General features: G+C 46.0%; 1 protein-coding gene across 3 annotated transcripts in view; it reads left to right on the top strand.

Annotated features, from left to right (window-relative positions):
* RFX2 (regulatory factor X2) overlaps positions 1–13,477 on the top strand; it is a 580,927-nt gene that overhangs the window by 533,994 nt on the left and 33,456 nt on the right. For all 3 annotated transcript variants that reach the window (XM_069649559.1, XM_069649558.1, XM_069649560.1), the window contains one exon: positions 10,807–10,960. In XM_069649559.1, the coding sequence (XP_069505660.1) occupies positions 10,807–10,960 (154 nt within the window). The remainder of the gene's footprint in view (positions 1–10,806; positions 10,961–13,477) is intronic.

Below are 13,477 nucleotides of genomic sequence, written 5' to 3' on the forward strand. Positions count from 1 at the left end.
ATGGGGTGGTATGGCTGCCTCAGCTTGTATCGGTTGTCAACTAGAAACACTTGTGTACAGGCACGTTATTAATGCCATATTATATCACCTGTACAGTAATGAGGACTAGGGGAAGAAATGGGTGGTACTCGTGTATTTATCTGCATCGCCTACACTCTTTCCCCCCCCCCAACAGCACCCCACCCCTGGTCGAATAATCAACCACCCCACTGCTTCTGCCCATTACGTTATTGGCAGCTTTGGTTAGCCATATTTTGCTCACCCCCCTCAAGCTACCTCATTGTGCTACATATTCTTCTGGACCACAGCACATGAAGCAACACTCAATCTGCTTCACAATCCACCCAGAGCTCAGTGTAATTGTGAGGGCCATCAGGGCATTCTAATTATGTCCCAGGCGGTCCAATCGGATGGTCTATTGGGCACATACGGGATAGTTCATCAGTTTGAGTACTCATGTATTTATTTGATCTCCCACATTTACTATTATTGTCATTTCCAATGCTTTCTTGCCATCCTTTTTACATTGACTCAGGGCTATCTTCAGGACACAGAAAGCTGTCCAGACCAGTACTAGAATAGACACTAAAATTTTAAATGCATTCCAAGATGGCTGTCGAGTGGACGTGCGTGAGCGGAGCTCCGTCCCTCAGCTCGGGCCGCAACAATAAAGCACCACACATAAGCACACACTGTGCCCTGCGGAGCGCAGCCTCCCACAAATTCAGGCGAGAAGAGAAGCCCCGAGTAGCGAGGACCCGCACGAATCGCGAGCCTTTCCAGAGGCGCCGTCGCAGAGGACGGGCGAGATCCGGAAGCCCGGCCCCGGAGCAGCCCAGAGACGCAGAACAGACGGGGAAGCCAACCACCGGCGGAGCCCCTCCACCCCCCGCCTGCAGCAAGGAGAGAAGGGCCGATCGACGAAAGGAAGGAGCGGAGACTAGACGAAGAGGTCCATCTCAGAGGACCCAGGAGCGGCTCCGGAGAACTCCCAGCCACAAACAGGGAGGGCGCCAGCCCGACACAGCGAGCCCAGCCGCAGACGACGCAGCAATCCAGGCGAAGTCGGTACCCGGAAAGAAGAGGCCGCCACAGTCGAAGCGGGAGAAGACCTGCTCTCAGACGATCCCGATCGAAGGAGCGAGGGAGATCCGGCCGCGGCAACAAACCACTGGAGGACGACGGGGCTCCGCAGAAGCGCCAGATCCACGGACACTCGGGTACGAGGTGGGGGGGGAGAGAGCCTAGCATCGGCCGACCACCCCCCACCCCCAGAAAATATCGGGGCGCCCCAGTGCACCACAGCGGGCAGGGAGTTCCAAGTAGCAAACGACCCCGGTGCCACGAAGAGGGGAGAGCAAGGCCCTAAATATAAGCTAACAAATTACGTGCAGCGGCAGGCCGGGGCCTACCCCTGTGCCGGTAACGCAACACTGCTAGGCCGCGAAGCACCAACCCATCCCCCCCTTGAGACTCATACCCCCCAAAAGCATTGGGGGGTGCTGGCCCTTCACTCCGCCAAACGAGGAGGAAAAACTGTTGAATAAACTAAGGGACAAAGAGAAGGACAGAAGAAACACGCAAAACCCCCAAATAGAAGGGGCAGCACCGAGAAGCAGACTGGCGAGGGCCCACACGGGCGCCCCCGAGAGTTCGACAAAGGGGCTCTCGGCAAACAAAGAACCCCCCCCACACACAAATAACAAACCTGCACCGAGACCACCGAAAACCGCACACAGATTGCGCGTAATTCATGATAAAGGGTCACAGAAGCGGACACCCCTACAACCACAAAGGAAATGCACGCGGACCAGCGCGGCCTAACTACAATTCAAATCAACACGAAACATTCACGAGACAAGCAGCCAAGGTCCCCTAAAATACATACATGTCAAAAGTCAGGACCAGACACGGAGCTCAGGCAGCATTAACGGAACCAAACGGGCTCAGGACCTGATGCAAATCTGGGGTGCAGGAAAAATAGCGCCAACACAAAACGACAAACTAAGAAATTAGAGGGAAAGCACGCCAGACCAAGAAGGGAAAGCAGGCATGGCCTTGAAGGACGATATGAAAACCTGGTTCAAGGAATTTCAGGAGCAATTCATGTCCACAACGCAGGCACACTTCGAGAACATGAAGGGGGAAATGAAGCAAGTGGTCCAAGAATTAAAGAGGTACATCGAAAACCTGGAGGAGAGAATGGACACGTTGGAAAGGACAGTACAAAACATAGACGAGGAAACTCTCCAACACGCAGAAGCGCAAGACAGACTAGCGCGATTGGCGCAGGAACTAGAAGCACAATGTGAAGACCTGGAAAACAGATCCCGGAGGTCGAATAGAAGGATTAAGAATATGCCGGAAACGGTGGAGGACAAGGACCTTCGCACTGCAACACAACAGGTTTTCAAAGACATACTCGCAGATGACACCGGGTAAGAAATCCAGATAGACAGGATACACAGAGTGGGCCCAAAAAGAATAGGCGAATCCGGAACCCCCCCTGAGAGACGGTCTAGTGGCAATGACACAATATATGCAAAAGGAACAAATCCTCAAGAAGGCTAGGTCAATAGAACAAATATGAATGAACGGCAAAGAAGTTCAGCTATGTCAAGACCTGGCACAATCCACACTCAGAAAGAGAAGAGAAATGCTCCCAATTACAAAACGCCTAACCGAAAAACAGATATGATACAAGTGGACCTTCCCGTTCGGCCTACTATTTACATGGGAGGAGCGTCAACATCGCATCATAACTTGCGAGGAAGGCCTCAAGATCATAGGATGTCAAGAACCTGAGCCAGAACCTCCAAACGATGGAGAAACAAATAGAAGGAGAGAACCAAAGGGATGGCAGACGGAGAAAAGAAAGACAAGACTACAAACTCGCAGATAAGAGGGAAATAGATACGACCTCGGACACGGATGACAGACTTAAGTAAAAACGGAGGGGGCCTCAAGGAAAAAGAGCGATGAAAAGGAAATAATCCTCTCTGGGCAGGTGTCCACTTAAGGACGAGGCAGAGCAGGGGGACACCCTTGGAATCCACAACTCAAGCAGGGTTTAGGACTCCCTGCGAAACTGTTTACCTGAGATGTTAGAGGGCATGGGGCAAAGGCGGAACGCCCGAGCTACCATAGGGCCCAGAGCCCTCCTCAGGGAAAAAGTTGGAGGGGGGGAGGGATGGAGGGAGGGGGTGAGTTGTTGGGGAAGTTCAGAGGGGGAAAGACACAATCACCGGACCTAAAGCGCAACACCGCGACCCGCGAGAAGAGCCCCATCTGCAGAACCGACCCCAAAAGAAAAGATGGGGCTAAGAATCCTGACATATAACATCAGAAGCTTGAACACGCCAGTAAAAAGGAAAAAAAATCAAAAACTTCCTGCACAGAGAAAAGTTTGATATAATAACTTTCCTGTTTTTTGGTATGTGTGTTTCTTGGAAGACCCTAACCCGCATAAGAGGTTTCAATCAATACTCCAATACAATGACACAGAGAAAAAAAGGAGTCTTGATAGCATTTGCCAACCACCTTAACGTACAAATCAAACGTACAAATCAAAGAGACAATGGCGGACAAAAATGGTAGATACCTGTTCACAGTGGCGCAGTTGGAAAATAGACTAACCATAGCAACCATATACGCCCCCAACAAGGGCCAGGATGGATTCATCAAAGAAACGATTAACAAATTAGAAATTTCGCAAAAGGTGAAGTGATACTAACAGGGGACTTTAACATTGCATGGAATCACCTGGTAGACCGATCAGACCCCAAACACACCCATCAAGGGACCCCTTCATCAGCACTAAAACAGATCATGAACAGGATGGCACTAGAAGACGTTTGCCGGAGACTCAGGAACGACCAGTGGCTACACGTACCACTCGCATGTACACAACACAAGCTCCAGAATAGACTACATATGGACCTCGGGAAGCTTAATGAGCGAGATCCAAGATATAGAGAAAGGACAAATATCACTGTCAGACCATGCCCCATTATGGATCACACTCCCCAAAATACGTAAACGGTCAGGTCTCTGGCGCTGGACACTCCCCAGAGAAGACCCAGTCCTGAAGGAAATAAGGGAAAAGATAGTGGACTATTTCGAACACAACGACACTCCAGATCATCAGGTACAATTTGGGAAGCTTTTAAAGCGGTGATAAGAGGTCAAATCATAGCACTAAAAGCACAAAAAGACAAACAACTTTACAAATGGGAAAGCGAATTAGAAAAAAAAAACTGGAAGAGATAAGAGAAGAGATGACCAAGAACACATCCCTGAAAATAAAGAGAGCATACCGACCCGTCCAGAGCCAGATTGCCACGCTTAGAACTAAGAGCGTAAGCACAACTTCTCAACACAAAGCACTGGTATGCGATGAAATCAAATAAGGCAGACAAACTACTGGCGAGACAACTAAAAGGCAAACAGCAAAACCAAACGGTGCAAACACTAAAAGACCGGCAGGGGTCAATAAGAATACAATCAAAAGATATCAAAGAAATATTTAGAGACTATTACCAGGAACTCTACACATCACAGAACCCGAACAAACAGGAACAGGCAGCCTTTCTAAAGGAAGTTACGCTCCCATCCATAACCGCAGACGAAAAAACAGCTCTGGACGAACCAATAACACCAGAAGCGGTCGCAAAGGCAATCGGAGACCTACCCAGGAATACATCTCCAGGACCGGATGGCTTTACAGCAGCCTTTTACAAAACATATGCGGGAACACTAACACCTATCTTGACGACTCTCCAACACCTTTAAAGACACGGCCAACATCGCTCCCTCCATGAACGAAGCAAAGATCCTAGTCTTCCACAAGAAAGGGAAAGACCCAGAAAACCCGAGCTCCTATCGCCCAATAGCCCTGATCAACATCGATGCGAAACTCTATACTAAAGTGCTCGCCAATAGACTTTCACCCTTACTCCCGAAGTTAATTCATCAAGAACAAGCAGGATTCATCCCGAATAGGAAAACCCATTATAACATTAGACGAATAATTAATCTTATAGAGAAAGCTGGAATCACAAATATCCCCTCAGCAATACTATCAGTTGATGCGGAAAAGGCCTTTGACCGGGTAGAATGGACAATGCTCTTTGCGACACTGAAGAAAATGGGCATGGGCAACTCATACATAAACATGGTTCGGGCCAATTACAATTCACCATCAGCTAGGATAGTAGTGAATGGAGAACTTTCGGACCCGATCCGTATTGGAAGAGGTACCAAACAGGGTTGTCCTCTATCACCCCTGCTCTATGCAGTTTTCCTTGAACCACTACTGGCAAAGATCAGAGAGACACCCACGATAAAGGGCATGGAAATGGGCGGACAGACCCACAAGACAGCGGCATACGCGGATGATATGATGATGACCCTAACAGATCCAACCAAGACACTCCCTCTCCTCATCCAACAAATCGAGGAATACGGAGCAATCTCAGGCATAAAAATAAACAGGCAGGAATCATCAGTGGTGGCTCTGGCAGGAGACAAACAAGCAATCTACAAAAAGACGAAGGATCTCCACTTGCAGACGGCAGAAGACGGGGTGAAATACTTGGGAGTCACCCTAACGGACACAGTAAAGAACCTCTACGCAGGAAACTACACGGAGCTCATAGAAAAAGTGAAAAGAGACCTAAACAGATGGAACCCCTTAGCAGCCTCTTGGTGGGGCAGAATAACAGTCATCAAAATGACAATACTCCCAAGACTACTCTACTACTTTAAAGCACTCCCTATTCGGATACCGCCGACATTCTTCAAGACCCTAGCCAAAATAGTCACGAAATATATCTGGCAAAACAAAACACCTAGACTGTCACAACAGGCGCTCACAGCACAGAAACTAGATGGGGCATGGCACTCCCTCACTTCAAGAAATATTATGAGGCCGCCCAACTATGGGTGCTGAACGAATGGACCACCAACACGTCGGACAAGTGGTGGGAAGCACAGGATAGAGCTGTAGCGAGATCTAATCTACGTCACCTACTATGGAGCAAACCCGAGCACAGACACCAGAACGTCAAGATAAGTGAGATCATGAGCTCTGTAATGAACGTCTGGGACAGATCGACCAAGAAAGGAATACTCACAATAGATCCAGCCCCTTTCATTCCAATCCTAGACAATCCAGACTCCCCCCCCCCCCCCCCCCCCCCCCCCCAGGGATGGGAAAGGTAGCATTCCACAAATGGCGAGACCTCGACTGCACAAAAGTATGAGACATGCTGGACGGACAATGAATTAGAACATTCAAAGAATGTCAAGACTTACTGGGCCTCACGGAGAAGGACAGACATCAGTATGAACAACTGAATCACTGGCTCACAACTCCAAGAATAACACAGGCATTGACAAGAACACTGACACCGTTCAAAACTTATATAATGTCCCAAACCGGCGAAAGGAAATTTGTCTCCACCCTATATAAGTTCCTGAACGCCCAGATGGAAGCCATGACGTGGCAATACATGAAGAAATGGGAAAAGGCCCTAGGGAAACAACTAACGAGGGAACAATGGATTTACATCTGGCAAATAATCCCCAAATGGACTAGGTCGATCCAGACGAGAGAAGCCTGGACAAAAATAATGATACAATGGCACCATACCCCAGAAAAACTCAACAGAATGTATCCCACCTTGCAACCAAAATGCTGGAGGGGATGCGACACAGTGTGGGACCCTCGAGACCGGTCTCTCACAAAGACACAAAAAAGGAACTTTATGGGATTTCTCATAGCAGCATGGCTAGCGATAGCCCAAAACTGGATACGAAAATCACCTCCAACCAGTCAAGAATGGCTACACAGGATATGGACATATGTGGCAATGGAAAGAATCACATACAATATACAAGGAGACAGAGATTTGCAACAGACTGGGGGGATGCGATTATTTACAAAGCGACTACATGCTCCAATGGTGTTCACATAAACTCTGAATACTGGACTTGTTCACAGTATAACTCTGAAGCGGGAAAAGAGACTCAGTGGGACACCGAAGAACGATACGGCCAGTGCGGGGGAGGGGGGGAGGGATGGGGGTTGATACGGGACACTGTTGAGTCCCCATGTTTGTTTAAAGAAATGGCAATAAAAATATTTTTTTTACAAAATAATAATTTTAAATGCATTTGCCAACCAGGTGGGTACCCATGATAACAGGTAATCGAACCAGTCATCATTTTTTAATGTCCTTCTCTAACGCCATCTTGGTGGGCAGCTCCTGTAGGGTGGCTCTAGCCTCTGTAACGGACACATTGTGCTAATCCTTTGCTGATGTACAGCAAGATGATCCTATCTTAGCACAAACGCCCATTTCATGACCACTATAAGGTCAAGGACATACCCTTTTTGGAGAGTCGTTAATCTGACAGCGCTCCACTCTTCTGTGTGTTTAACCCGTTCACAGTTGCATGTGTTGTCTGCATCAATGCCCATCTGGTGATCTGTAACCACTTGGCGTTGTGGATGCTCATAGACCAGTAGAATAACTTGCTCTGTATCTTCTGACAGTGGGTGGGGGGAACCTCACCAAAATATTTCTTTATATCTCTGAGATGAAGCCACGCTTGACTTAAACCAAACATTCACTGGTGAAAGTGCTGCTACTTCTACAGTATAAGGACCCTCAAACCTCGGCTTGTGCCATTTTCTAATACAATTCTGGCAAAGGACCTGATCTCCAGGATATGAGGGAAGAAGTTGTAATAACCGATCTGGTTCAAAATGTGAATCACATTTTCTGTGATTCTTGCTGAGCCCCCCCATCTTGCCTGCACCTGTCGAGATACATTTCAGAGGTTTAGTCATAGCCATCAAATCATTAATCTCTTTAACAAGCACTTGCTGAATTCTCAGCATCTAGTCGAGCATGTGTGGGAGGAGCAATTGGAATATTCATTCTGCATCCTGTCCTGTCACTAGTTAATGAGGTGTCGGGTGATGGTCCAAGCCTGGCTGATTGCTTAAGGCAAAAAGAGCCTGAGGAATTTTTGTGCAAAGTCTTATGTTTTTTTATGTGTGTGTTTCTTCAAGAAGCTGTTTAGGTACTTGCAAATCCCATTTGCTTGAGATGATAGGCCAATGAGAATGTATGTCTTATTCCCAATAGAGATGCAATGCGTACAAACTTCATGTACAGAATGGGGTTGGTTATCAGAACGCAACACTACGAGGAATTTTGCAGCCGATATGACCTCTGGATGTGTGTATGGTGCTGCTTCTATCCAGCAGAGGGCATACTACCATTATCATATATTGGTAGCTATTACACATTTGAGGCCTATCTACATATCAATATGCAAATGCCAAAATGGTCCAGTGTGGCGGGATAGTGCTTGTCTCAGCATTCTTAACGTGTGGTCAGCAGTAAACTGTGCAATTAACAACAAAATTGCTCACATGCTCATTTAAATTTAGGATGAACCAGTCGTTCAAAATAGTTGCTGCAAGACACTCCCTTGTGGTATGTGCTGGATAGTGCAACTGATCCAACACTACTGTAAGCAACTCAGTAGGCATGACCGGTTTCCCCTTTGCTATTTGGTCATCAAATTAATTCTGCGGGGGATGAGGAGCATTACTTTTTCCTTAACTCCTCCTGCTCTTGCATCCCTGCAACTCTTCAATCTGTGTTACTGCAAGTGTATTAAAACATTCTTTCATCACCATGCTACGGGTGTACTTGTTTGGGGCAGTTGCATTGTATAATATCTCTGGGAAATATGCTGCCTGTTTGGCTTCTGCAGCTTTGTTGTGGCGGGAAATGTCTGCACCGCTTGTATGCGATGCGCACTTTACCACAGCGATCAGCGAGGGACATTCAAGCGCATCTAATAACCTTTCTAGCATTGGCGCATGCTCTACTGCTGTGCTGTATGTGCGCTGGAAGCCCCTTTTCCAATGTGACAACCCTGAGTGTACTGTGGTCATCACGTAGGTAGAGTCGGATTACACTGTCACCGCCTCATCCCTATGCTCTTCAAGCTCTGTAATCATAGTGACCAATTCTGCCGCTTTAGCTGATAAATGTACTGGCAATCTTGCAGTTGTCACTACCTCAAACTCGCCATTCGTTCTACTTTACTGCTGCTGTCCCACTATGTCTCAGTCCAGAATTTTGATCCACCATCGATGAAGCACCAACGAAGAGAACTATGCCCCCTTGTAATGAATTCTCCTCTATATGTAGCATGTCATCATAGTCCGTGTATGTACTGTAGTGCAATCATGTACATTTTCTCCCTCCTCCACTGTTTATGCTATGAAGTTTGCAGAGTTCACTATGTGGCACCTGACAGTTTTGATCGATGGATTGGATATTATCACTTCATAGCCAGATGCACTCTGTGTGGTCAATGTGCTTTGGGTTTTTTCAAGAATCACAAAAAGGGGCAAATTCAACATATAATGTGACTTAACAGCCAATCGTTATATTGTATGATTTCTCAGTTGAAAAAGCTGCTGCAGCCATTGCTTGCTCACATAGGTAATGACCTCTCGTTACTATCGGTAAGGTCCCTTCCTGGTAAACCTACAACTCACTCTAGCAGAGGATAAGCAGCTACTGGGGCTTTTATGAGAGCTATTTCTCTTATGAAAAATTACAAAGCAATGACCTGGAAATCTGCCCATACGTTTAAGTCCCTAAGGTCTGGACACATAACAGACTCGCAAGTGGATGAAGCTTCACTATGGAATCTGTTTTGCTATTCAAGGTGTGCCGAGGAGGGTTTTCACACTCTCACTTTGATTCTTTATCAGGTACCGGATATGTTTGTGAGACTTTTTTTTCCCTGGTTACCCTTTGCGGTTTGTATTCTGCTCCGTTCTACTTGGTTTATACATAATGAATTTCACTACTGAACAGATCTGCTCTTAAAATATAATGTAACTTTCACGGTGGCTCTATAGTAACTGTTTTCCATTGCCCCATCACTTCCTTCGTTCCTGTCGCTTCATTATTTGGAGCCATCTAGTGGTGCAGGTATGCTAGGGCGCCATTTCTTTTGCTCCCCTTTTCCCGGTGGTGTTCATTTTATTATTCATTCTGGCTCTTCCTGAGGCTTCCCTTTATGTTAATGAATTTCCATGAAGATCCCAGGATAATGAAGGAATAGCTCATTACTTTTAGCTCATGTGTATCTTCATTGAATTATTAAACCTGCACTTTCTAATATGAATTCAGGGTGTCGACTAGCCAAACAAAGGGAAAACTTTCCGTTTCAGGTTTTAATAATATTCCTTATGGCTATCCTCAAAAATAACTTACTGCTCCTGATTAGAGGTGGCAATCTGTTGCCTTTTGAAGGGGCACTTTCATTGTTTACATGTTTCTGCTCAAGTTGCGCATCTGTACATGCTCTTTTGTTTTATCTCTAAAAAATATCTAGAAATGCAGTAGACACCCTATCCTTTTTTTCTGGAGTGGAAAGTATCTAAAACACATTATTTATGCCACTAGCGTGAAATGTTATTTAATAATATTTTCAACATTGTAGTTAAAACTCAAGTATAAAGTTTTCTGGGATCCCACACAGATTCAGCGTTTATGAATTCTGCGACGATACCAAGGTTGAAGAACTGGATTCAAAAATAATTTAAAACTTCTTTAGCTTGATGTTAGTTGTGCAAAATTATGAGCAACATTCCCTTCAGTCTTGTTTTATAGCATGCCTATATGCAGTGACTGTTCAAGTACAATCTTTTCGTCCAAACGCACACACCTAGAATGCTCTTCATGTTATCTTTTCAACTTTTAGTTCTATGGTGATTCGTGATTTGACCCTGCGTAGTGCGGCTAGCTTTGGCTCCTTCCACCTCATCCGTCTGCTCTATGATGAGTACATGTTTTATCTCGTGGAGCATCGCGTGGCCCAAGCCACTGGAGAGACGCCAATCGCTGTTATGGGAGAGGTGAGTTTTTTTTGTTCAACTGCTAGTGCCATGAATTCCATACTTTACGCAGAAGTAATTGCCATCCTTATCTTTCCATTGATGCACATCTGGCCAGCATGGTTCAACCTATGCTCTGTTTTCTTTTTACTTTGTACTTTGCAAGAAGTGGGAAAATTTCTTGGCGTGCATGTATTGGTTGAATGTATACTTGGCTCTCATGCAATATCATACAAATGTGGTAGATCTGAAATGAAATGTAACAAGCAAATGTTACATAGGCCTCCTTACATCCATACCTGCTTTTTTAGAACTTCATTTGCATAGTTCAGCAGCCTTAAATTGCTAGTAATGATCAATCGGAAGGCCATCAATTACTCACGTACTACAATTTTTAAAATCTTTTTGTCAATCGTACTTCTCAGAGAACTGAGAATTCACTGATAATAGCCTAAGTGACTTTTGATTTTGAACTGTTTTTAGAGTAGCAGTTAAGTAGTTGGATACCTGTCAGTAAGAACCTGTACCAGAAGTTGTCCCTCTCCCTCAAAGTGCAACACATTTGCATCTGTAGACTGTCGTCCACCCTCATTTCCATATGTCCTCTAATTTGAAGGCACCTAGAGAACCTGTATATTCAGTTTCGTCAGGGTCTGGCCAAGATTGGGACGGACCCAGCAGTTACTCTGTGGTGGTAAGGAAATTGGGATGAGTCCCACTTCTGTCACCTTGTCGGAGGACCAGCACAGCCCCTTTCATCCAACAAGGCTGGCTTGTGGTCCAGGCACCTTCAGGGGGATTTTATCCTATAGCAGCTCATATTAGCCCTGAATTGCGTAGATAAACTGTATTTTAAATAGCAAGAAATAAAGCTTTTGTTTTAAAGTGAGCAAAGAACACTTGTTAAATAAATGTTGGTTAAGTGATCTGTTTTTTTTTCTGTAATTATGCAATGAGATCAACCTGAAATATTTGCTATGAAATATATTTATGCAAAACTAGTATACCCTGAAGTAACGTTGAAGGCTGTCACTTGTGCATTCTGTTTTCTGTTTAAAAAAATAAAAGTAAAATAAAAACTCCACTTTATTGGTACTTATGGGTTGTGAACATGTATGATATATGGCATTTATAACACGCCTATATGCAAGTGTTTTTTCACTGAGTCAAGCGAGGGGGAACAGAGGGAAGACTGAGACATCGATCTTACTAGGCCAGGTGACATTTAGATCGTGCAGGGGAAGGGGAAAAGGGAGGGGGCAGTGCAGTACATGGGAACGACAGTAAAAATAAATAAGCAATAAGTAAGTGTGGCCAGGTGTGGCAAGTGCAGACATCCGGTGTCAAGTGCTGGTAGGGAGCTGTAGGGATACAGAAAAACAGTCCCTAAGTGCGGGGGATGCCAAGAGGTAGTGCAGGGGTGCAACTGGCAGGGCAGGGGAGGGGACCTGGGCCCGAGATCAGAGGGTAGCCAGGTGACCAGTGCATTTTCAGTTTCAGCCAGGTGTTCAGCAGGGAAGAGGATGAGAGAAAGCAGAAGCAAAGAAGAAGGTTTTGAGGTGCTTCCAGAACCGGAGATGGTTCTCCTCAAGTTTCAGGGAGGTTGTTACCGAGGGAAGCCCCAGCTGAAGAAAGAGATCTACCACCAACTCGTTGCTTGGAGAAGCCACTAACCGTGAGGGAGTTGGAGGCGGATGAGCGAAGAGCTAGAGATTGAAGATATTTAGGAAGAGAGTTGAAGGCCTTGTGGACAATGCAGAGGGTGTTGAATGTAATCCAGTTCAGAGATTTAACTCCTGGAGCGATACGATCCCTGGTCTTGAGGCCAATGACAAGTCTCGCAGTCCTGTTCTGGATGAGTTGCAGAGGGCAGAGAGCGAAAGCAGGCAGATTTAGAAAGAAGCTGTTGTAGTAGTCCAGCCTAGAGAGAACCAGATCTCTTGGGGCAGTGAGCTTCTGGGGGAAGGAGAGGAAAGGAAGAATACCTCTGAAGAGGTGCAGCTGGTAGTGTGACTTCTTAGAGACGTCTCAGATGTGAGGAGAGAAGGAGAGTATGGAGTCGAAGATGACCCTGAGGTTTTTGGCCTCACCGGTGGGAGCAGGAAGAGCCAAGAGAGGGTTGCCAGAGAGTGACAAGAAAAGAGGGAGCAGGTGTGCCTATGAGGAGAATCTCGGTCTTACTGGCATTAAGGCAGAGATCATTGGCAGCACATCACTCCTGGATAGCAGACAGCCACAGTCAAAGATGAGAGCGGGAGAATGTGGAAGATGACTATTGAGCTGACCATAAGCCCCATAAATCAAGAACCTTGTGAGTAGATAAAATTGACAGTTATCTTGCTGGGCAATGGGCAGCTATACCACCACAACCCCTCCACCCATCCCCCCGCGCCCCGGTACATTCACGTAAAGAAATGTTCAGCTGTTCTCTCATGGAAAATATGCATTTTATTGTTCAGTGGTTTGACGCATGCAAAGCTGTTTAAATCCATGAAGCTATAAACAAGCTTGACAAAATTGCATAAATAATTGTGTTCC

This window comes from Ambystoma mexicanum, chromosome 1p (assembly GCF_040938575.1).
Source record: "Ambystoma mexicanum isolate Mex_15411 chromosome 1p, UKY_AmexF1_1, whole genome shotgun sequence".
NCBI lineage: Eukaryota > Metazoa > Chordata > Amphibia > Caudata > Ambystomatidae > Ambystoma > Ambystoma mexicanum.